At 42.2% G+C, this 25,934-nt stretch overlaps 1 protein-coding gene across 2 annotated transcripts in view; it reads left to right on the forward strand.

Annotated features, from left to right (window-relative positions):
• NSG2 (neuronal vesicle trafficking associated 2) overlaps positions 1–23,971 on the forward strand; it is a 39,203-nt gene extending 15,232 nt beyond the window's left edge. For both annotated transcript variants that reach the window (XM_068959790.1, XM_068959791.1), the window contains exons 4-5: positions 20,272–20,382; positions 21,942–23,971. In XM_068959790.1, the coding sequence (XP_068815891.1) occupies positions 20,272–20,382; positions 21,942–22,133 (303 nt within the window). In that variant the 3' untranslated portion in view covers positions 22,134–23,971. The remainder of the gene's footprint in view (positions 1–20,271; positions 20,383–21,941) is intronic.
• Positions 23,972–25,934: the final 1,963 nt, after the last annotated feature.

Below are 25,934 nucleotides of genomic sequence, written 5' to 3' on the forward strand. Positions count from 1 at the left end.
GATATGGTTATTCTAGTACCTTATAATGCAAGTACCATTCATTTTAGGATAACTGAATCAAAGTGACAGTAAAGACATAACAAATTTAACTCTCCACCCATCACTAGGGTCAAAGAGAGGTTATCTGCATGAGTGTAAAGCTTTTTCTCTTCAGGCAGACATGAAAATACTCTCACAACTAGACCTACATTAGGATATGGTTGTCTTCTCTCAGGAGAAGTTGTGAAAATGTTTTCCAGCCCAAACTGAAAGTGAAAAAGGTTTGAATGTGAAATTTTTTTTTGTCTCAAATCATTTGTATTCATGAAAAAAATCAGTACAGATTGATGGAAACAATTTGTTTCAACATTTAAGAACTCTTTTGGTCTGTAGGAAACCAACACTTTTAATATTTAAAATGTTTTACTATTGTACAGTTTTAATATTACAGATGAAAAGTCATTTCAAACTAGATAACAGAAGAGATATGAGAGATACATGAGAGCATATCCTGTACTGCAGCAGTTTTAGTTGAAAGGAGGTAGAACTTTCTGAAGAAAAATGTTTCCTTTGACAATTTTCCACAAGTTGTACTCAAACGTGGGGAGCAACTCGTGAATTATTGAGTGTACCCAGTTCCTGCCTACTGCAACAAATTAGAATGGCTCAGTTCCTCCTAAAATCAGACTCCAAGCATGTAGCAGCTAGCATTTCCTCCTGAAGACATGATCCTCTTCCTGAACCACAGAGCATGTGAACGATAAAAAATGTAAGATTTGTTTTCACATTCCCAAAGTCAAAGAAAATATCACTAATTTAAATAAAAAGTGTAGACGGATTCAATAGGGAAAAAGACTTTTAAGAGGTTGAATCTAGTGCCTGGAAAATAGTCCTGACCCTTGAATAGCTAGGATTGGGCTTGTAAATTTTGCAGAAGAGTATATGATATTTTCTTGGAAATTCAGCAGGAATTAACTCAAGGAACTGAATAGTGTCTTATTCTGTCCAGTTATTCTTATTTTTGCTTAGAAACTAGAAGAAACAGTTTTCTTCTAAATTAATAGAAAATAATTATAATAAACATTTCTATCACTTTCAAAACTGTAACATGATCCAGGAAAAAGTATTAACATTCATCTTTGATAAACTTCAAGATGAGACTTGTTCAGCTTATTGAAAGGAGAAATTTTAAGCTACTGTCTTCTGAAGCACTACACAATGGCACTGTTTTCTGTTTTTCCAGAAATTCACTGACATATATTTAACTAGGGTAATTCTGTTGCTTCAATCCAGGCTATTTAAATCCATGATTTATTTTAACATGTGAATAAATGTTTATAGCTTCTGTTTTTTTTTTTTTTTCCAGCAGGCATAACATGTTTCAATGTAAAGTACTTACTGGGGCTTCTCACGCTGTTCATTTTGACTGAATTCTTCATTGATCTGTTCTTCATAGATCTTATAAGAACTGTTGCATAGTTCTTATTTGCAACCAATAGTAAAGCTCCATAGGTACCACTAGTAAGGGAAATGCTGATTTAGCCACAGCTAGGAAACCACACTCTTGGAAACTACAACAGGCACTTTGCAATGTGAACAACATATAAATCGGACCCAGACATGATATACCGGAGAAATAGCAGTAAAATCTATAGTTTCCTGGAAGTGATATTTTGGGCCAGTGACCCTTAATAAATGGCGTTATTGTTGATATTGTAAGTAACAGTGCATCACTGGGTGTTCAAAATTTAATGCTGCAGCCCTGAACAGTGATAACATCAGCGCAAGACCAAGCTTTAATCCCATTCAAGGATCTGGCCCTGTTATTTAAAAAAGCAGCCAAGAACACCTCATCCTTACCCACTGTGCACATTGGAGGCCCATTAGTTAAAAGTGTCGCTCATGCACTGCAATAGGTAAATCTCATTTCATCTACTTCTGCTATGGAGTATCTTATTTTTTCCAACTGCTCAACCCCCCAGCTTGCTTTTGCATTCAAACTCCTCTTTTTGAAGTATCCTTTTTTTTTCCCTCTCCCCTTCATCTTTTTGGTTTAGCTCTTCTGTTGCTTGCACTCGTGGAGGCCAAGGGCAGCCGGCGCAGGGAAGCAGGGGGCCCTAGCGGCGCTCCCAGCACGGACACCCGTCACGTGTTCCCCTTCGCAGCACGGTGGAGGTTGCTGTGGGAGCTGTGTCTCTTCCTGTGCAGCCTGGCGGCATGACAGTTTCATTTTTTAAAGCTATTTCCTTTCCCTAAAGTCCATATGATTTTCATTCTCTGCTCTTCAATGCCAACTTATTAATCACTCAGCCTCTTGCCTAATGCCGGATAAGACTCTAAGCCTCTCCCTGCCTGCTTTTCATAAGGCTTCCATGTATCGTATTAAGTTTGTAGTATTATTTCCTGACCAAAATGAGCTGAGATAATAGGTAATATTTCATTACCTTTTGTACTCTCTTTTTTTTATTGCACCACATTTTTACGCTGGTGCGTATTTTTAGTGACGTTATTAAAAATACTGCCCTCTGGTTATAAACAGGCCTATTATCTGGTACTGATGAAATTATTTTACATTAGTTTTTTGTAAGAGCAAATCATAGTAAATGCTTAACTTTTATTATCTCAATTTGGCTATACCTTTAAAAACTTTTTTTTTTCTTTAAAAGACAGTATAAATGAGATCATCATATTTTCTGTTGCTGGCTGGTTGCTTTGTATAGCTTTCCAGTAAGTGGTGCATTGGAAATATCATCCACATGCTCTTGCTAATGCACTGATTAAAATTAAAGTATTCATATATACTTCAGCAGCTTGTTGGTAGTTGTACAGTGGAAGAAGCAAGTGAGTCATCTCATTGATTTCTGCAAGATAAATGATGAACGCCAAAGGTCCGTCCAAATGTAGGTGCACTGATATGTGTCTCAGTGTCTTGTACCTGAATGCTGGGGAAGGAGACAGGACAATAAGAGCGTATGAAGAAGTAGCCAAGAGTGTGCTATTGCACTGCTTGGAGTCTCAGAGAGTCTTAGAGAACATGCAGTAGGTTGTCTTGTATTTTATTTTTCATCAAAAAGCTGAAATTATCCTCAATTCAGACAAACAGAGCGAAGTGAATCTCCATCGTTAATTAGTTTGTGTAGGGAAAAATGCTGCTGGTACTGCATATTTATGACTGTGCTCCCCACTTACCAATAAGCTCTTCGGAGTGGTTTTTCACATTCCTATATCAATCTGGGAAGCACTTTTCTTTCCTCTCACTTTCTGGTCATTTGCTTTGGGAATGTTCTCAGGGGAGAAGGATTTTTTCTCACTAAATTCTTGTTTTTTTCTGAATCACGTAGCTGCATTATAAAGAATAGCGGAAATCTTTTCTCTGGGGGAAATTTTGGGACCTTATGAACGTGGCAGTCAAATCCATGGATGCCCTTTATTTTGCCTTTTGGGTGTCTTTTATTGAAGAGGCTAATAAATTTTCCACTTTCTAGCATGACCATGCCAAAGCCAGAATCTAACCTTATGCATGCATATTTTTCATCCATCCAGAACAGTACAGATCTGAGCTCTTTAATTATCGTAAAGAAGAGACTGTCCCTAGGCAATGGTTCTTATTTCACACTACTTCTTCCGGGAATTTTAGATAGCTTCTGCAACATGTCACATCCCCTAATAGATGAGATTATGATTCTCTATAGCTCAGCACACAGTGTCCTGGAAGTCTGATCAATTAGGCTTATTCTTCAGCTGGATGAGTCACCCCATATATACTTTATAACAAATGTTTAAATAGTTGTGTGTGGATGGGTTACAAGAAGATGATGTTAAAACAGCATTATGGTTGAGCCGTCCATACATAAGAAATTTCTTTCATCGCTTTACTCCTCCACGGAGAAGCAATGACAACACTTTTCTAAGCTGATTGGCAGTGATTATAGACCTTGTCCCTTCCAAACTGTTTATGCCTTTGGAGAGTGTGCCTCTAGGAAGTTTTTAAACCTCAAAGACCTCATTTTGTATCAATAATGTATACCAAGGTCTATCAGTTTGGAAGTGAACGGTGTCTGGTGTTTGCTTTCCATTTTGCTTGTTTTCAAAGTAGTGCATTTGACCATGCTTTGTCATCCAGTGGTGATACATCGGTGTAGTAGAAAGCGTGTGCAAATGTGATGGATGACTCCATCCAGCTATGCTGTTCCTTTCTGGAACAGCAGATCTAAGCCCATATATTTGAGGCAGGGCTTACTGTTTCTTTTGCCGATGATAGCCTATGTTATAGCTTTTGAGAACAATCTCTGATATGTAAGTATCATCATTCCTATGAGTTTCTACCTTTAGTTCTTTCCATCAGCGCTGAAATGAGATCAAATACTCTTTTGCTTTTCTTGCAGGTTATCCATTGACTCAAAAGTCTTATTACTTCTATAGGACAAGGTTTCCAGTGACTCCTTTTGTCTCTTTTCCTTGCAATGTATTCAACTAGTCCAGATAACATAGAAGCCAGCCAGAAGCTTTTATGAGGTGAAGAGTGGGCTTGAAGGCAAGCTTAAGCCTTCTACCCGCTTTCTTGACTGCGACTTAGCTGGAGCTTGGGTTCAAGACATCAGCACCCTGCATGAGAAGAAACAAGCAGGAGAACAGGACAATAGCTGCTGATGGATTTTGTGCTTGACCCAGTCAGACTTCATGAACAGGAGTGTAGGTAGTCCTGTGCTAGTCCTGGGTTTGCCCAGATTTTTCCATTTCCCTTAGACTCCACTGGAGCCTGGGCTGGAGAGGCCTTTTAGCACAGGCTTCGTTAGAGTTTGTAACATGGGAAGTGAGGCTGAATCTACATGTAGCTGCCAGTCAGTTACTCGTTTTGCGCAAGTTGCACTCTTTATTACACTGTGAGTTCACTGCACGTCCAGTTTGACCACTGTTATCACTAAATGCTCTAAGAACTATTCGTTACTGCCCTTTCAGGGATACAGTGATTTAATGAAACAGCTGTCTGATAGTTACCTCCCACAGTTACCTGACCTCGCCAGTCTTTCACAGTTCTTTCCTTTTCATGGATTATTTTCTTAAGAAAGCTAAAGCTACCAGTCTCTTGGAGTTGCAATAATTAAACCATGTACATGTCTGTAGCAGAACAAGTTGGGAGTGGGTGCATGGGCAAGAAATTGAGACGTTTAAGAAGACATTTTCTCGTGAGCGATTTATCTAGCTGGAAAAATCAGTTGTAAGTATTGATCACTGCTTCACTGAACAAGACTGGGAACTTCACTCTTTTTGCTGTAACGTGGCAAGATTCATTTTCAGAGTCACTGGCTGTGTAATCCATTCCTGTTGAGTATGCAATGACAAAAGATTTCTTATCACTAGATCAACCCTCCCTCCTCTCCCTCCACCCCCAAAACTGCTCTAATATATGCAGTTCCAGTATCCAGTGGATGTAATGATTCAACGCACTTTTCATCAGGTTCTTAAAATGTAGTGGAACCCGTTCAAATGTCTCTGTTATCGAAATACTCATACTGAAACAATTAATTTCCTCTGACCTAATGCGAAAGACATAGAACAAACTCTGTCTCCAGCCACACCCTACAAAACAGACTGTGATGCAATAATTGTTCATTATCAAAAACAAGCTTGTATCTGAAATATTTGGCTCCTAATTAGGAAAGACACTTTTCTTTTTTTCTTTTTTTTTTTTTTCCCCGCTGGGTCAGGGCCAGGGCCTAATTTCCTGTTTATAGCAGCTTTTCTGAAATGGAAGATGTTTTACTTGTTTGCACCAGTAGAATTTGACCCATCAAATCCCCACGGCCTTTAGCTAGATCTTGCAGTGGGAGGATCCTCATGTGACAGGCATCAGCCTTTGGAGAGAAGGGAAGGTCCTCGGCTTGTATGCCTGTGGAAGAAAATGGGAAGTTTTACTGTTCAGCAGAGGCAGATCTTGATCACTGTTGTGTCTGTAGGTAAGATCTGCTGACACATAAGCAGAAGTATCTTGCACACTGTGGTGCAGAGAATTGCTGCGTGGCCTCTAGAGACATGCTGCCAAATGACTGCACCTTGAGCATAGCTTGGAGAAATACCTAATTTCCCTGAATGCATAAATTTATCTACCTGTCCATCCTGCCCTCATTTTTAAGGGGCACCTCACCAGCACAGCTGGGCGGGTGGTCACTCTGCTGCACCCCCCCAGGCTATGGCATTCCCATATTTCTGTGCCCCCCTAACACTTTTCCCTCGCTCCCTTCCATGCTGTGGTTCCCACAAGCTTTTCTATAGGATGTTCTGCTTTCACCTGTAGGGTATTGCTTTATGCTGATAGCTCCCCCTCTGACCTGTGAAGGAATGAATGCCTAGAAGATGATCTGGGGCATTTCACTGTGCTCGTTCAATAGATAAATAAAATTAGAGGATCCTTTAATTGTTAGGTTACCACAGGGCAGGAGTAACTCGTAGAGAAGGGGTCCTCTGAGTGTGAGCAGAACAATTTTCCTTACCGCTTTTTAATACTAACAATAACAATGTTACCCTGGCAACTGCCACATCACATCAGTTATCTCCAAGATGCAGAGTGGCTGCTGAAAGATCCCATTACACTGACTAATGCGAGTGGTGCTCGAGGGAGGGAACACGCTCTAATACACAGAGATTCTTCTCACTTTGCTGATAATTGCTAATGTGGCTGAGATGTTGTTTCCAGGCTGCACGCTGCACAACACGCTGATGGGCTGTGTCATCCAGCAAAGCAAAGGGAAAAGTGGAGGAAAATTGGAAAGGTGGCAGGCACGAGGGAGCACAGAAGCAGTGGCAGTAGTGTTCAGGCGTCTTTGTGTCCCTCCTGGCACCAGCACAGGGCAGGTGTAGAAGTTTCCTATTGGGTCATGCATTCAAAGAAGGTCTTGGGTACATTTCAGTACAAGGATGTCGCTTAGTCTCCAGGGATTGATTTGGATGCTTATTCCCTCCTTTTGGGAGTATTCAACTATCATTAGGAAATCTCCTTTCCTAGTGATCTCGGATTCCCTTATACTCTATCTGTGGTGCCTCAGGCAGTTGCATTATTCTGTCCTTCTGGTATATTCCTATGGGAGGGATGTCAGGCAGCCCTCACTGCACCTGAGTCTTCTCCAGGGAGTGATCAAGTGGCTTGTCTCTGGAGCTCAAGCTGTGGGTCATCTTTGGAGGTTGGTAGTAAGATTTATTTTCCACTGCAGTGTGGAGGGTCATGGTGCCTTCACCCAGACGAATCCAGCACCTTGCCTTCCCTGGCCTCTGGTCTACTTGCATCTGGCGCAAACTAGTGCCTGCATGGATTCAGGCTGCTCTTACTCCTGTTGTGCTGTGTATGGAAGGAAATGAGAAATGTTGCTCATCATCCTTCTGCTGGAGCTCAGCAATCACTCTTCTTCTCTTCCTTTTGTGGCAGTAATGGGAACAGCAGAGGATAGGTCATATGTGTCCCAGTCAGTCTCATAGCTTGCAAAGAGATAGATTGATGGTGCCATTTGTGCACATCAGTGACAATTCTGAGCTGGAAGGTGAGCTGAGCATGGATTTGTGGCTCAGCCACTGAAAAAGAGAGAGTTCCGACAGCCTCCCTAGATATGGTGCAATAAACTCTGCCAGCTTTCCATTCCCCTATCTGTGTAAAAGTCTAAGGTTTTTCTGATAGTTTCCAGCTAATACCTGGTTCTCTGGCACAGATTAGGTCCAAAGGTCAAGCCACAAAGACTTTCCATGCCTAAAATATGCAAAAGGCAAGTACATTTTGATTTAATTTGGATGCTATGTAGACTGCATTGGGGATCACCTAGCGAAGAAAAGGAAAAAAAATATAGCTTTTATATTAAATGGATCATTCTTAAAGTATATTCACGTTTTATATCCTTTTCATACATGCAAACACACGCAGATACACTCTCTCTCTCTTTTGCCAAACCGAACAAAATAGCTCAAATGTATTTTATTTTTGTCACCTGTGTGCACTGACATAATAATCAACCAAAGAAATTTGTCCAGGGACTGTTTTTTTATTTTAATTGATTTTTAGAAGGAAGAATGTTAATTGTCATGCAGAAAATTCAAGTCATAGAGACTATTCACATGAGTAAGGGTTTGTGGGGTAAACTTGCTAAATCTGAATTCTCTAAACCACGATATACTGGAGAAGGAAAGGCATTATAGACCAGAAACCTCAACTGACCCTTTGCTGTATTGTCACAATTGGAACCAAGAGCTTGGATAACATTTTCATAAGGGACTGGATGGAGATACCCTGTACACTAATTAATTAGAAAATATAATTGCAATTTCCATTTAGTTTGATTGATTTCTTACACTCTATCTTTGTCTTCAATAACACAATATCGTTAAGTTTCCTTCTGATATCCCTGTTCTCCCCTTCCCCAATAAACCCTGTTTGCCGGGTAATTTTCTTGTCAGCATTTGAGGTCAGTGAAATGTGCTTAAAGCTAGTTTGGATAACATAGCAAAAGGGACCTAATGGGATGGAGGGGGAAGAGATTTCAGCAGATTGAAGCCAAGGCAAAGTTTATCGACTGTTGTGAAGTGCATTTTGAGTGTTGCAGCCAAACCACAGAATGCTAAAAAAAGATATCAGGGAAGTGAAGTGCTTCACTTTTTTTTCCTTTCTTGCTTTTTTCTTTTTCTCCCTCCTCCCTGTAATGTTTAATTTCTCTATTTATAAAGCAGCACAGGCTGTTGATTGAGTGTTAAACAGACCTGAGCTCCCTCCTGTTGATACTTGCAGACGTGTTAAGCCTGTTGGGCCAGATTGACAGCTAATGGAACTGGCCTCATGCCTTTGAAGGCATCATAATCAGCAAGATTATTCATTTTAGTCACTTGTTTTAAAAATAGTAGCTTTTTAAAGTCATTTGCAGGAATAAAACTTCACGTTTCTAATTTAAAATGGAAAGGCTTTGAATTCATAGGTTACCCAGAACACTGCGCTGGCTAAATCCCAATGTGTCCTTATGTGAAGCACCCACATAATAACTATAGTCTTTTTAGGAGAAATGGTTATACTGGACCATGAATACTGCCATATTATTAGCTTCATTTCCTAACCCATGATGGCAGGCATGGAGGTTGAAATACATGTGAATATGTTGACCTTCTTGAAGGATCAAACTTCCAATTGATTTTTTTTTTCTTTTTTTAAGCTGTGGGTGCATGGAGCAAAGGTGTTTTAATATGTGCAAGCTTGACCTTAGATTTCACTTTATCTAAAAAGTCCGTGGGACTGGGAAGAGGTCAGGGAAAAGTTATCTCGTATCCTGACATATAAACAGCTTAATCATTCTGGGCATCTTCTGATGTGATGGATGATGAGGAATATGGTAGTGTCACATGTAAAATTGCAATGTAAAAAAGTAATTGGAGGGGCAGATAAACAGGAAAATATGCCTGCAGAGACATCATTTTGTGCATTAAGCCGGTACATCAATACTTGAGTCTGAAGGTTTTGCTTCAAAAATTGCCCTGCATACGAAAGAAGTTAACTTTATAATGCCTCAGCATTTCCTTCGAACCGATCAGATCCTCAGCTGTGAGTTGGAAGCTGTGCTTAGGTGGCTTTGCACACATGGGTCATCAGAAGGCCAAGCTTTAGGAGACTTAGGTGCTTACAGTTTTGGATGGATCTTGCTGGAGGGTCTGTGACTGTCAGTGGAGAGCAAATGGTGGAGCTGGGTCTGAGTGTCTTGTGGCAGGTCTCACAGGAAGCTGGTGGTGAAACAAAGAACATGACCTGCATTCCCCAAGTCTGTTGGCCATGTGCTTATCACTGGACCCATTCTTACCAGAAGTTTCTAATACTTTGCCAGTCTTAGGGAAATAGGAAAAAGGAAGATTTTGCATGTAAGAAACTTTTCACAGGTTGAGTTCTGGCAGGTAAAGGGTAGGCAAAGAGACATTTTATTGGACTTTATCTCTTATTCCCATCTATGCATTTAAAAAGGGTTCTTGATAAGCTGAGGCATCCATTGAAATGTCCCATGTGCAATGAACGGAGGAAATGTCACAGCCAAGACGTTGCACAATGTAGTTAGAAACTGCAGCATATCATTGATGAAGGGTTAGCTGTGGAGGTGATATGTCTGTCCACCACAATCCCACTATTTGAAAAACCATCTCAAATTAGTGATCTGGAAGGAAGTCTCTTCCAACATGCTGTACTTAGGTTTTCCAAAAGCTTGTTCCTGAAATGGTGCGCCAGGTGTAATTGGGACCATGGTTTTGGGAAGAAAAGCACTGTTACAAATAGTATTCCAGAGTCGCTCCACTTCTTGTTTGTTTGTTTCTTTCTTTCTGTCTTTTCTTTTTAAGGCAATAGAGTCACAGAAATGAGGAGGGAGGACTTGTGGTGGTTGAAAAACGAAAAAAAAAATCCTTGTAGGAGGAGAGGAAAAAATCCTTTTAATCACCTATATGCTCTGCCAAAAAAAGCAGTGTATTTGTTTGGTGTTTCTAGAAGCGATACTATAGCATCTCAATACACCAGCTTACGCTGAGCATAAGGGACTGTCCTGGACCTTGCTATAAGAAGGGGTTTATACTTTAACAGTCAGAGCTCAAAAGTGGAGTTTGTTTGTGCTTGTGCAGCTTGCTCCTGAGGAAGCAAGTCATCCAGTCTTCTGCACAGATGACATAGTTTAAATAATCAGCTTCTGCATGTCACATGTAACATGGCACATATTTGAAAACGTTTGTTGTTAGCAGGCCAAAAACGGCTGTTTGGTCTGTCCTCCAGTGAACTTTTATGAAGGTACTAGAGAAAAGATTTCTTACAGCACTAAATGCCAGAAAAGAAGAGAAAACAAAGCAAAACAAACAGAGCTTTTTATTTATCTAAGTGGAAATTCTCTAATGTTCAACAGTCAAAGCACTCTCATTGGAAGTAGCATTTTCGAACTTCCATAAGGAATGGAGGTTTGTAAACTGAGCCATGAATTTTCCATTCCAGGGTTTTGACTTGGCACAGAAAGACGTCATGCAGACCGCAGCTGGCACCAGGCACAGTTAAAAAGATCTGAGGCTATTAGTGCCTAAGCAGCCACTAGAAATTATATTACATGATGGAGACTGGCTAATATAATTGAGCCAGCTAGTTATTGTGCACATAATTTAATTATTTGACAAATTGCTTAGAAACGTGGTGTTCTTGTTCCACGCTCCTGCTGCACTCACAGCACTACACTCACAGTGTTACAAGGCACAGAGCAGAGGAATTGCTGGTGGGTACCTAGTCATTTCAGCAGATAGGTACTTCTTTTTAGATTTGTGAATGTGGGGAAGCGGTGGAGCGGCATATTCACAGAAGGATAAGAGCCAAAGGGGACATGGCTGACACAATAAACTGGCTCAAAGATATCTCATGCTGCTTCACATGGGTACCTTTGGGACTTTAGGGGACTGGGAGAGAACAACCCTCTATTTTTCATGTCTCTACCCTGCAAGTCCTTTGGACTTTGATTCCTGAGCTATGTGAGCTGAAGGGATCCCATGAAATAGTGGAGCAGGTGAGACGTTTCCCCACTCCAAGACTATACCCTCCTCATGGACGCTATTAAGTGCTCTTAGAAGCCAAGAAGAGAATTGGGGCCAAATTGTTTTATAGTTATGAATTTGAAGATAAGAGCAAAAAAATCCTTAAGCCTCGTGTAATAAGCCATGTAGCACAGAGGAGTATTTTCCATAGCTCTGAAGACTTAGGTTCGTGACTGAGGACATTCCCCTCTTACAAAGCTTCTCTTATAGGCTGCTTAAGAATCTGGAAACCATCTGAATATAGCTGCGCTGTAATGATGAAAGACAAATCCTACATCTTCCTGAAGCTAATACGAAAACTCGAGTATGCCACTATTTTTCAGCTAGCCTGATCCTCCCTTACAAAATTAAACAGGTTAAATTGTTTTCAAAAATAAGCCAAACCGGCTACTTATTACAGAAAGACGACTCTAAATCAGGAGTGAAATGCCGTTTTCTAGGAAGTACAGCCAGATCAGTTTTTACCAGCAGAGCAGATCAGGCTATATAAGAGGGCAGTGCAGCACGCACTTTCTTTGGGTGAGTCTGAGCAGTGGGGCAGCTATGCTCAAGAGTATATTTCTGAGTCCTTTTCCCCCAATCAGTCCCAGTGACCTGCCAACCTATGGCTCCCTCTCTGCCTACATGCCTAAGTTTTCTTACATTAGCAACCCCGATGCATATGCAACACTAATTCAGATGGTGGGGTGGTTCACACTTGGATTTCATCCTGACATATGGGTGGGAGGCAGCCAGGATATACAGGAGGATCTGGGAAGTGCTCCTGAGTCTTTCAGTTTAGCTGTAGCTGTCATGTCCAGATTTGATATTGTCAATTTTAACATCTAATTGTCAGCTTGAAGAAGTTATGGGATGAATGGAATCCTCTTGAACTTGTAGTGAGCTGCTGCCCTTACAGCTGAAACCTTTCTACTGAGCAGCAGGACCTCTGGGACTGGCCGTGTAGCAAATTGATTAATGATTTTGTGTTTTTTCTTCTTGTATGCAAGTTAACAGCATTGTCAATGGATTGATAGGTTTCCAAGTGGAATGATATTAGCCTAAACTATGGAAAAAGCCTGTCATTCATTGGTGTCATACCCTCCTGTGAAAATAATCTTAATGGAAATTCTGTGACTTTTGTTTAATACTGAATTTTCCCTCATTCAGAGTCTTTCTTCTTCTATGAAGGGAAAATAAAAAACAACAGAATTTCTTATGGCTGAATACTCTATAAAAGGTCACAAAATTTCCCAGTACCTAGCAATGTTGAATGTATCTTGGAAAACCAAACCTTACATCTGTGGTAGCTTTGTCTCCTGACAAACTGGAATGCAGAGAGAGCATCAGAATATAGTGCAGGAATGGGCAGAGGCATCTGGCTTCTGAGATCCCTTATTCCCACCACAGCTGCTAAGATTAGGAAAACTGTGCAGAATTTTCTGGGGACTTTTCCATGGTAAATGATCTTTACCCAGGAATCAAACTCTGATCTCCTTCATGGTAGCGCACAACTCTGTATGCTCTGAGCACGTTAAGTCTTCTCTAGGTGCTGCTTGTTGGGGGCTAATTCTTCTGTAGACAGCAGTGTTTTCCCTGACTGCAACACCTTCCTGGCTGTACTCATATCTTGAGCATGTATGAGCATATATATTGAGTGCTCTGAGCAGTGGAAAAGGTGTCCAGAGTCAAACACTTGTTCGCCAGGGTTAGAAAAAGAGCTTGCTTGATAGATATATAAGAAATCCCTGCACAAGAAGAGTTGTATGAATGTAGGAAGGATTTTCTGCACTATTTTCTTCAGATGGATTGATGGAGATCACGTTACCTGTGTTATGAGAATTGCCCCACTTACTTAGGCAGCAAATGGGTGGTTTTAGACTCATGGGAACCTGGGGCCTGTGCCTGGTCCACAAATAGCAAGCGGTTCTGGCTGAGCCCCCCAGCTGGACAGACTGCAGCTGTTCCCCCAAAGACAGGGCAGCAATCTTCCAAGCGAATTTTAGAGAGCAGATAATAAGGCTACTGCCTGATTTTGAGCAGTGATGGCACTGAGTTTTAGCATTGGAGTGCTAGGATTATGGTGCCATGTCAGACTAACTGGCCATCTCAGCTGGAAACCCATTTTACTGACCCAGCGCCAAATGTGTCAGAGGAGTATGCGCCAAAGCCCAGAACGGACATTTCATACCCCTGTAAAGCCACCCGGGCGTACGGGAGGTGCCTAATTACCACTGATTTCAGTGTCCTAAAGGGCACCCAGACACCTGCTTGCCTTTGTGGATCTGGGTCTAAATGACTGGTCTATGCCTTCAAATAGGAGAACTCACTGGAGGAAGGCAAGGGTTGCCCCTTTTATTTTATTGAATCCTAGTTTAAGCCATGTAGAGGCTCTTCATATGAGTGTCTACTGCTTTTAGAATCTTACTGAGCTCCTTCTGCTAACAGTATTGTATAGTGTAAATTTGCTAGATTAATTGTGTTTAATTTCATAGTTTAATTGTGTTTGCGGTTAGGAAAAAATCCCTTGCTTCTTTAAAAGGTGTTGTTTCACAGTTTTGTCAGACATCATCTTCTGTGTTCTGCTGCGAGTTAGCTTGCATTTGAGTGCCCATGTTATTTTTCCTATCTGATTTTTTTTTTACCATTTTTATGCTGAGTCCTCACAGTATGCTCCACCATCAGCAGAGCCGGTGAACAAAACATAAAAGTGGAATGACAAGCCCTGACACCAGAGCCATGATTATAAGTTATGTTCCTCCCGCTGGTAATGCAAGTAATATGTGGCTTAAGTTGAAAAAAACCACACCCCCACAACTCACCAACATGGGCTGGATGCAGAATGCTAATGGAGAGCAGTCTGCATCCAGTTCCCACTGGGGAAAAAAAATATTTGTCAACTCAGTTCAAACAGTGCATAAATTTGAGGGAAATGCCATCTGCTGACAGACTCTTCCCCCACCTACACTGCTTGAAAAATGTTCCTTATGAGTATCTGCTCTGTGCAGTAGTATTCCTACCAAACTCAGTTCAGGATCTGCTTTTCTCATCTTCCTTTTTTTCCAGGTATTTCCAGAGAGTTGAGATTACCCAGGGCTCTTAGGCACTCAACTACCTCATTGATTTGTGTGACAGTCCGTACCAGCCCAAAGGCCAGTGTGTGTCAGCATTCATTGCAGACTCAATAGCTCAGCAGGTTGTCAGTACTGTTGTCAGATCCCCATGTGCAAGTCAAAGCCCATAAGGCTCAATTTTCAGAGGGACCAGGCACTCCCAGGTCCTGCTGACTTCCATGGGGAGTAGAGGGTGCACGTCCTCTCTGAAAACTAAGGTCAAGACACAGAAAAATCTTGCCAGGGAAAACATAAGGAATAAAAATGTGAAACGTTGAAATGGAAGTGGCTGTTAAAGGAGCGCCCTGCTGTTTGGATGTGGCGTTGTTCTGTTGTTTGCTTTTAAATAAGATTTCTCACTGTACCTAGAGAGGGACAAAGGCAATTTTTGACAGAGAAAAAAAAAAAATCACGGGCAGCCATTTGACTCAAACACAGTTAGAAGGCTGTTTGGACAGATACTACATGAAAGTCAGGTTAACAGGAACACAATTGCAATTAGATATCATCTCGCTGGAGGAAAACCTAAGGGTATCTTATGTCCTGTTGCTTTATGAGGATATGTCTGTTTTTATCCTTGCTATTGGGAAAATGCAGCATGCACTTCATCTATGGGAAAGGTGGGGAGGAACCAAGCCAGGTGTGCTGTTGTTGATGGGAAGCTGACATAATCTTTCATTGATGTAAAGAACCTTAGATCAAACCTTTTTCCGTGTTTTGTGGTAGTAGGGGAATTTTTAGTATGGTAGCAATATTCTCTTTTCTTCATTCCGGCAGACGCCCCCTTTTATGTGAAACTCTGGGCACTATATACGGCCTTGGGGATGGGGAGGGCAAAAAAAACCCCTTCATTTACCCAGTAGAGCAGTCACACATGACAGATTCATGCCTGCAGCACTCCTAGATTTTATCTGCTCAGTAAATTTTATTTCCCCTCTGTGAATGTTTATATTGCTTAGAGACTGCCAAGGTTCATGTTATTCATAAAAAAAAGTGGAGGTTTATTAGGTATTGCAGCTCTGTGATTCTTTGGTGTTTGAATGTTAATGAAGCTTTGTATTCTCTAGAATAGCTAGACAGGTGGATCTTAGCTCTGGCTTGGCAAAATAGCCGGGGGTGGATTTTTCTTCCCTTTCCTCTGGGTTTTTAACATCTTACATGACATTTCATCCTAGAGCAATTTCACACTATGTATCATCATGTGTAATATTGTGTCACGCTGTAATAGTGCAAGTGCATGAAACGGCAGGAGGGAGGTGAGAATGGGCTCAATTACACCCAGGAGGGAGGAGAAGGCTCAGGAGAGGGACCTGCTCCTGGGAGGTAATGAAATGGGTGTCAGCACTTTTGCTGGAGCAGAGCACCGGAGCAGAGCAGCAGAGCAGAGGGGAATTTATTATCTTTAGGGACTTGGTGGGCAGACGAGAAAAGGAACCAGTCCTGCCCCTTTACTAATGGTCGTTTCCATAGGTGGTGCATGTACATGGGATTTAACAATACAAGGGAAATTCATTCTAGCCCCAAACAGCTCAGTTCTTTCTTTCTTAAAGGATAAAGGGAGAACTTGACCACTTCAGCTAGCTCAGAGTGAGAAGAGTTGAAGGCGACTTTGGTGGCCATCTTACGGAAGGCAGACAAGGAAATCATTCAGGGTGAGAGAGATATCTATCCCTCAGTCCAGGGGCTATTATCCTTTCATGTTCTCTTCTCTAGGCACAGTCGGCCCTGAGGGAGCCCTCTGGGGTGGAGGAAACTGATGCAGAAGGGAGAAAAGAAAAAAATAGATGCTAGGGAAGCAGGAGTAATGTGTGCAGCGGGTGTGTGTGCCTGCATGTGGGTGGCTTTAGCCAGCCCTGGTGAGGAAGGTTGTATTTACTAAAAATGGCTAGGGGACAAGCAGCTTCTTGGTTTACAGAAACAAGAGGCGCTTTCTGTCTGAGTGTCATTCTATGCATTCCCGGATAGTATTCAGTGTAATTTCAGTGCCATTTGTTTCTCCCTTTTCCCTAAGGCCTGGTTTGTTCCTTCAGGTTAATCCAAGTGAGATTTCTTCATTCACCGTACATTGTAATAAAGGCAGAACAGCCATACCAGAAAGCTGAGTGGTTCTTGTTTTCTGAATTTCTGGCCAGGATTGCTCTCTGAACATTGGTTTCAGTAGAGCAACATACTCGTCTTGCTTTAGTGCCTTCAAACTAACTCTGAAGGGGACTTGTGGCATTGTCATCTTTGTGACACTACTGAGATTGTTATCAGAGGAGGTGCCAGGCCTAGCACACTCTTATTTTAATTGAGGAAGAGTTGATGGCCATTTATTCTACAAGGGAAAATACTTTTCCATGTTGGCTTGTCAGAGCTGAGTTGTGATGGATCATACTTGAAAGTGGTCTTCTTCCCTGGTCTTCTATTGGAAAAGTAGACAGTACTGGCATACTTCATCCAGGAGGTCGCTCCTTTTGACTATCTTTTTTTTTTTTTTTTTTAAGTAAGTGACGTTTTTGCATTTTTTCAGGTGTAATCTAACTTCTTTTGGGGGCAGAAACCATGGCAAATTCTCTTTCCAACTGAGGCATCTTCCTTTTCAGCAGTATAGAAGGGGAGATTGCTTCCTCGGGTTGGGAACCTGAAATATTTCCATTCAAATTTGCATGCAAATCTACATTGCTAGAGAAGTGGAGCACCTATTTTCTTGGTCAGACTAGTGAAATCATACAACTGTACCGCCTGTCTGCCATCTAGCTTTTAAGTGCACTAGGATTCTCTTACACATGTCCTTTGATGAAATCCAGCAGTACGTGCTTTTCTGTCTGAAGCTACCTTTTGCTTAATTGGCCCCCTTTGCAGCAGGCTCTGCAGAGGAGGTTAATGTCAATAATTATGCTAAAACGAGGGTCGGGGCTTCAGTGAACTATTCATCTCTGGGAAAGCCCATTAGCCCCAATCTTCTTATCTTTTTACAGGTTATTCTAAAACATTCTGACTTAACAATGAACTTATGAATCTCTCCTGCCAGACATAATCTCCATACCTCTCTATTTCCTGAATTTTGAAACGGATGCATTGGGTCAGATTTACCAGTGGATATAGAGTTAACTTCACTCTTTCGTTTCCTCTTCCTAAAACAGCCACCAAAACTGTAGCTCTGGGTGTTTCAGCATTGCAGGTGGCATTGCCAGGACTACTTTAGCTTCTGTCAGTAATAGTCCCAACGCTCTATGTGCTTAGGAATACATCTCACCAGGCAGCACATCTTTCTACAGGATTGATGAGAGTGAGAAGTCTCTTCTTGCATTGCAAGCAATTACAGCGGCCTCTGAGTCTGTGCAGGGATTCCATGTCATATAGGTTCTGAGAACTACAGCTGCTACAATGACCAAAGCAGAGAATCAGAGAAAAATTCAATGGTAATCAACATTAAGCATTTATTATATCTTTACTGATACACTACTAATATTACATAATATTATTGTTATATTAATATTATTAATAATATTATATTGATGAATTCTGAGATATGCCCAACTTGCCTTTCATAAGCTGCTGTTCGCTGTCTGATATACTGGAGGAATTACCTCTGTATTTCCCGAATTTCTGCCATGACCAATCTCCTACATATTTTGGTGAAGGACCTGCTGTTACCTTTACCTGCTGTTGAATTTCCTTAGACACCCGTACAAGAAAATAAAGATGATTACAACATAACTGTAACAACAAAAGGGTGGCTGAACAAATAGCTGGATAACTAGATAGAGCTAAAAAATTTGTATTTTTTCCTTGCTAGGGCAGTAAGCAATAATGACTGCCTTTAATACAAGTAGATGCAGCCCTGAGACTAGGGGTGGGTTTTTTTGTCTGGAGGATCGTTCATGAGGGTGAGCACATCCCTGGGTTGCATGGTGTGGCTGCATGCAACATGTTTGCAAGCACGGGCTGTTAGCTGAGGGCAAGTGTGCACTACCTGCCTACCACTAAGGTTCTCGGCTGAGGGGTCTCAGTGTGACCAGTGGTTGGGGAGAACTTGCAGCCCAGGAGTGGGCTCCTGGTGCCCTGGTGGGAAAGTGGAACTCAGGAGCAAACAGATGGAGATGGGGGCAAGTAAAATCCCTCATTAATCGCTATCCCTAGAGTAAACTCACACCTGACCTCGTCCTTTTGCTATAGGAATTTCATTAATTTAAGCTCCCACACTGGCTCACAGAGCACAAGAACATTGCAGTCTCTTCCCAATGCAGGCAAACACCCTGCAAAATGGATGCTGCTGATGCCCAGTCCCAGCAAGCCAAAGGCAGCTGGGGAACTGCTGCTGCTATCTGCCCATGCTGTTGCCCATGCAACAATTTTAAATGTTTCCTCTGTTGCTGTTCTTGCCTCGTTATTTCAGTAAGTGAGTTCATTTGATTATGAACTCCAGTTTGCATGGTAGCACTGGAGGGGATTCCACTATTTTTTATGCCGATCCGGATCAGTGTGAGACAGCAGCCTTGACAGAATGGGTTGTTGTAATTTAGGCAATACAAGTACAGAGCGTTCTGCCCTGCATTTGCTGAATACCAGTTGGGACCAAGACAGATTTGGGGAAGGGGAGGAGGGAGGTGGAGCTGATGCTGACCCAGATGTTTGAACTAAAACATGCACCCTAGTGGAACTTCTCTGATAGAGTGATTACGAACTTGAACCTCTCCCTAGGTGAACAACAGTGCATTTGGGACTCTTGCTCATTCCTTTGCGAGCTCAGCTCAAAATCAGGGATCAGGGACTTAGTCCAAACATTTCAATGAGGCCAACAAGTTCGTTTAATGGATACCCGGATGGCTTTTAGAGAAGGGAGCTGCAGTAAAGAAACAAAACAGTTCAGCAATGGGAACAGCAGCTCGGGAATGGGGAGAGGAGGAATATTGGGGCCCTAAAATCTTATTGTGTCGGGTGTCTCCAGCAATGGGATCTGGGAGGCTTGCAGAGACAACGGCCATGCCTGCAGCCTGCCTGCTCTTGGAACTACTGCGGGATGTGCTTGCTGGCCTTTGTCAATAGTTGTGGTAGTCTCCTTTTACAGCTTTGATAAATAGAGAAGGATTCCCTCTCTCCCGCCCTCCCTTTTGCAAGCGACTTGAGGCAGGATTTAAACTTTAGCATCACCCAGAAAGCACAAAGGGACATGTGTTACAAAGGCTTTATTCTTCGTACTTGCTCACCTACCTCTGCTGTCAGAAAACCAGGAACTCATCAAGGCTATAAGGCAGCCTTATCTGCACAGTTTGGACCATGCATGTTGACTCTGGGTGGCTGCTGGTTGATCCTGCTGGGCTAGCAGACGATGCTTTCTGTTGAACAGCTGAGAGCATGGGAACACAAAGCCTCTGAGAACACCAAATGCCTTAGCAAAACACAAATTTGCAAGGCGTAAAACACAAGAATATGCACTACTGAAAGTCTAAGGGGGGCAGAGGAGGAAACATTGTCAGAATTCAGGGCTATTGAATGTAGCATTCATTCAATTACCATGCTTAGTTAAGTACTGCACAGTAGAGTGAAGACTGCAGTCTGTTAGGATGGATGTTACTGTAAGTCATTTAATTATGAGGTTGCTCATATGCCATTTTAACATATGTAGAGTAATGTTATCCCTCTTTTGTAGGTCACTATTCTCATAAGTCTGGCTCTTGCATTCCTTGCCTGCATAGTGTTTCTTGTGGTATACAAAGCTTTTACTTACGACCACAGTTGCCCAGATGGATTTGTTTATAAGGTAAGAAACTTCAGAAGGATGAATTGCCTGAGATAATGATAGACTCTAATTGACTACATGGTTACAGTCTAGTCTGCTTTTTTGACCAGGCCAAACAGAAGATTTGGCAAGAATGTGTTGAAATGGGAAAAGTGTTATGGGAAATGTGGAATTGCATCTGCCTCTGTCAGCTACTGTTACATTGTAATTGTTGGGATTAGCATTTGGTGAACGCTGCAGACAGATGTTCAGGATCAATCCCTCACATTTGTGAATGGATTTATTGCAGCTGGAATCCTGCTTTTGCTTCCCACACATTCAAGTGACTGAGGTTTACTGGCATACGTTTTAATGCAAAGCAAACTCCCTGAGTGCTGGCACATGCATCCATTGTGAAAGAAATCCAAATTTACCCACATAGTACACTTTTTGAGGTGCTTTTCAGCCTCCATTAGGAAGAAAACCATGTAACTTAATTGCTTAAACCTTTCTATCTGGTGAGTTTATATCAAATATCCACAAAGAATGTTTTGCCTGGTCTATTGACATTTAAAAGAAAAAAGCTTGCAAAATAGTTTACTGACTGCTGAGAATAAACTCCTAAACTCACAGGAGTCTTGACTACATGGGGGTAGTCTGTGAGCTGAAAAATAGAGTAAGCAAGCGTGTTGGTGTATTAGTCATTGTGTATTATTCTCTTAGGTTATATAAAAGTGGAGTTGGGACTGAATCATGAATTTCAGAATCAGATCTAAACCTGAACTTCTGAAAAGATTAAAGATTTTGGACTCAGATTTTGGCTAGTCACATTGAATTGGGAGTTAAGTTATCTCACAGTTTAATCGTAATCGCTCCTGAGGCCCTTTGTGGCCTTGGTGCTACTTTGACTCTGGTCCAACGTTTGTTACTATTTGATTGCTCTTTTATAGCTATTGCAAAATGAATTGTTTTATCTGTGCAGTTCTTAGCATACAAGTGTCCAGACTGGCAGAGAGGAGACTCATTGCCAGTGTCTGCACAGACAAGAAGCTCTGAAAAGCACTAGCCAGTTGAGCTACACTTCCTACCATCACCTCTCAAGGTGGTCATCCTACAGGTCAGAGATAACACACTGTAACAGAGCAGCATGTAAGAAGCTTACTCTGCCTCTGCCTGTCCTCTACCTGTCTGAGGATTAATTCTGGACTTCACTCCACAGAGCTTGCAATCCAGCACGTAATAGGAGCAGCCCATTATGCCCTGCTAGGACTCCAGCAAGGGGCCTTAATCTCTGCATGCCAGTAATGTACTGAACTAGGCAGACCTTCATTTTACAATCCCCCTTTCCAATCCATGAACGAATCAGCCTGCAATCAGGGTTGCCAATAGCAACAGATTTGGAAGGCAGCTGACCCAGTCTTATCAGAGAAGCTTGTGCATTCCCATAGCGGATGAAAAGCGGTAGGGTTTGCACAGACAGGCTTACTGCAGCAGACCTGAGTCAAACTTCATCCTTGCAAACTACTGACATTGAGATTTTCAGAATGACCTGGGCCTGAGGGGACCTCTATTTACTTTTCTTGCTCTCTCCCTCTTTCTAGCATAAGCGGTGCATCCCGGCCTCCCTGGATGCATACTACTCAGCACAGGATTCAAACTCCCGGGGCAGATTCTACACTGTCATCAGCCACTACAGCATGGCTAAGCAAACCAGCTCCCGGTCTGTATCTCCCTGGCTTTCTTCAGGATCGGTAAACCACGAAGCCAAGGCTGCCAAGACAGAAGGTCATTAAAGTTAACGAGTGGTGATGGGAAAGCGGGAGGGTGGGGAAACAACACCATGTCTATACTGCATTGCTCTAGTTGAGAGAGGGCGCTGTGCTAACAGCATGACAAGAATAAATAAAATCCAAGTTCAGGAGTCATCTTAATGGATATTTCTTTTTGTGCATTGTTCTCGTTGATTTGTAACTGAGTCCAGCTCTTGTACAAAGGCATGTTTGATGTTGATTGTACCTTACGATGTAAAAATATTTTTAAATCATTGCTTAACTATTTGTTAGAAAAAGAAATTAAAAAACAAAAAAAGCAAATTAGATAAACAGCCAGAGAGGATAAAAGCAGCAAAGAGAATCCCACAAAGTTGTATCATTGCTGGAAAGTTGTGACATAGGTGTAACATGCAATGAAAGAATAGTTGAGAGAGGGGGTAGGTAGAACCTCTTACAAACCACATTGAAGTGTTGTTTAGCTTGCCAAAATGGGGTGGGGAGAGGAGCATTTTGCTGCAAATTGAATCCAGTATCAGTGTTCATTTGCTGATGGAGAAATACATGCCTCCCCTCCTCCCTCAAACACGCGCACATGCGCGCGCGCGCACACACGCACACATACACACCCACCCACCCACACCCACCCACCCCCCACCCCATGCCTAGAGGCCTAAGTAAATCCAGAACAATCTAGGCATTCGTAACGAGCCATCACTGTGCTGCTGATCTTGGGTGAGTTCTGCCGATCAAGTCCTGCTTAGTATTTGGATATGGCACAGGGTGGGAGCAGAAGGACGCCACCATAGTGAAATTGTGAATACACTTCCCAGCATGGGGTTGGAAGACAGGAGATCAGGGCTTTACTTCTGCTTCTGGCACGGCTTTCCTGTAAGACCTTTGGCATGTTACATGTCTTCATTCTTTGGGACCTGCATACTGAGGGTCACCACGAGACAAAGAAATCTCTTGATGAAACGAGGTGCCTCTCAAATGTGGTGGTAGCATGTCAACTGTATTAAGCCTCTAACTTCTCAGCTCCTAATTTTCTCCTCACCTATCAAATGAGGATGCTCCTCCTCCCCTCCTTCAGCTTCAGATACTTTAGTGTTTAATGTCATTCAAAGTAGATGGAGAGGGAGGCTATAGCAAAGTTTTTAGAGTACAAGGTCTCATTGAATCTTTGCCTGCAAACACAAACCAGACTGCAAGCTTAGTCCAGTCCTGGACACCATAAAACATCCACTCTCCATAGACGGCATGTGTAACTAGTGCAGACTGGTGGGAGCTATAGTGCTCGGTCAAAAAGGGATTCTCTTTCCCGGAGCTGCTGCTTGGCCCATTGCTGCAAGCTGGTTCTGTTCCTTGGTCTGGCAGGCAGTGTGAGTGACTGAGCAGCAGGAGCAGATGCATGTGGAGGGCAAGGCCACGTTTTACTAAGGCTGCTTGTTCAGCTTTGTCACTAGACTGGGATGGAAATTAGGAACCGACCCCTTCCTCCCCTACATTGGGCAGTTTTGTCCTCCATTTTGCATACATAGACACTAGAGAGTGTAAATGAGGGCAGAACTCCTCAGTCCTAACAGGCATCATGGTAAATAACTGTATAGTGTAGCTAAAAATGTAGTGCCAAATGCCATTGTCTGACTTCCTATCCTTCCTTCCTCTTCCACCTGTAAATTCATTTTTCACTCAAAATGTACAAACCGCTCCCTCCACCAGAAATCAAAACTCCAGCAAACCACTGAACAGTTTATAATTTTGTGGTGTATTTTTTGTCAGTAGGTAGCAGAGACTGAAGTATTTTTGGTGTAATTCTTGAACTTTTCTGACGGGATAAAATAAAGCTAGATGTGAATGAGCGTCTCGGTGGCTCTGGCAGGTTTTTTTGGTCTGGCTCTGCTGTGTGCTGTGAAGTGATGGATGGAGATGTTTGTATACCTGTAGCTGCTGAGTGCGGATGCTCCTTTGCATGGGAACTGAGATGACTGTAGCTTTAAGGAGGCATTTGCAGAACTTTTTATTTGCCCCTTGGATCACTGCAAGTTTATTCCCTGTACTCCTCCCTGTTTTTCAATAGAAAATATAAAATTAGTACTTAAAAACAAGCTGATCTTCAAAGCAAACAGAGCATGCATTATGCTGTCTGCCCAGAACTGCTGGGCTCGTTACTCTGTTAATTACACAGAAGCCTGTTTTTCTTTTCCCCCATGTTCTAACATAAAAAAATAACTTTTCTCCAGCCTGCATCATAATGGCATGAGTATTTTGCCCTATTCCTATCAGAGACCTTATGGAAATGAAGCACTGCGATAGGGGTGACAGAAAAGAAATGTGATGGTTGCAAAAGTTACTCTCTGCGAGGCCTTGTGAAGCAGATCACGTCTCAGGACTGTCCTGTGACCTTGCATAAGGACCGGGCAGGGCCTGTTAGCTTCAAGCAACGTCAGTCCTTTCTCCAACGTTTTCTCAGACGCAGTGATGTAACAGCTGAAAATAAGGGCTAACACTTTCTGTCGGTGATTCCTGCCTCTCCTGAGGGACCTCCCCTGCCATTTTAAGGCCAGTGACTGATAGAAACGTTGGCTGCCAGCAGTGTCCTTTGCCAGCTCCCCCTGACGCATGTGCTCACATGCGCAGGAGCAGGCTCAGTGCAAGGGTTTGTTGCAAAATGAATGCTGCAGGGAAATACAGCTAACAAACTAAGAGCCTGGATCTGGCTCCTGCTCAATTTTAAAAAAGTTTAGATCTGTATCCAAACTCTGTAGCTTGCTTTCTAATGAAACCACAACTATATTCATCTCGTGCTGTTCAGAAAGTAGGCTGTGTTTCCTCAAATCCTTCAGCTCTTTGAAAGGGAATGATACCCTTGCATTAAATTGGCGCATTCCCAAAGGCTAAAGAATGTTTTATAAAAGCCTTTGGGTAGCTTCCCTTCAAAGAAAAAGTATTCAGAGTTGCAAAATTGAGCTACTGTAAAAGAGAAACCACAGTGGTGTTAGAGGTCACCACCAAGTACTTGTGAAATGCATTAAAAAAGATTCAGTGCGCTTTGCAAAATTGAGTCACGGGATAATTTGACCATGGTATTTCTATTACCACTCTCCCAGTAATACAGTAATACCCTAACTGTATGTTTACTTAAGGAAAAAAAAAAGGGAGGAATCAAATCATTTGTATGGAAAGGTTCTAGCTATTATTAGATAAGTGACTCAGTGGGGATAGCCATTTCTTTTTAATAAAGGAAAGAGCAAACTCTATATGGAGCAGAATGGAGAAAAAAAGGGCCCAAGGAAGACTCACGGGAAAGCAAAAGAAACCAGACAGCCCAGCTTTGACTAAAAGTTCCATTACTGTGAATGTTATTAGTATGATTTTTATACAAGCTGCTTTAGAGCCTCCAAGACCAGCCGCATATTTTAATCACAGCAAGAGAGAGAGAGAGACTACATTGAAACTGTAGCGTATCTTCCTCTTACTTCAATCTTTAAAAGCCTCTTCAAGGCTGATCTTATATTTTCAGCGCTGAATAAAGTAGCTTATTTGGTGATATATCATCTCATCCTGACTGTTGTTTCTCTGTGAAGGCTAAAGCTCCGGACTATCTCTTCAGAATAGTGTTTTAGCAAGCTAACACCTGGGCGAGGACTAAGTCTCAAGCTCCTAATGGTACTAGTTAAGTGCCCTCCCCGTGCTCCTTCCGACATTTATTTGGAGGCCAGATAAAGTCAGCTGCTACGTCTTCATCTCTGAGACTGACCCTAAGGGTCTGTGGTGCTGTGCTTCTGCATACCTTTGGGCTTTCCTCGCCATTACACTAGATTG

Source organism: Struthio camelus, chromosome 13, assembly GCF_040807025.1.
Source record: "Struthio camelus isolate bStrCam1 chromosome 13, bStrCam1.hap1, whole genome shotgun sequence".
NCBI classification, from domain to species: Eukaryota; Metazoa; Chordata; class Aves; order Struthioniformes; family Struthionidae; genus Struthio; species Struthio camelus.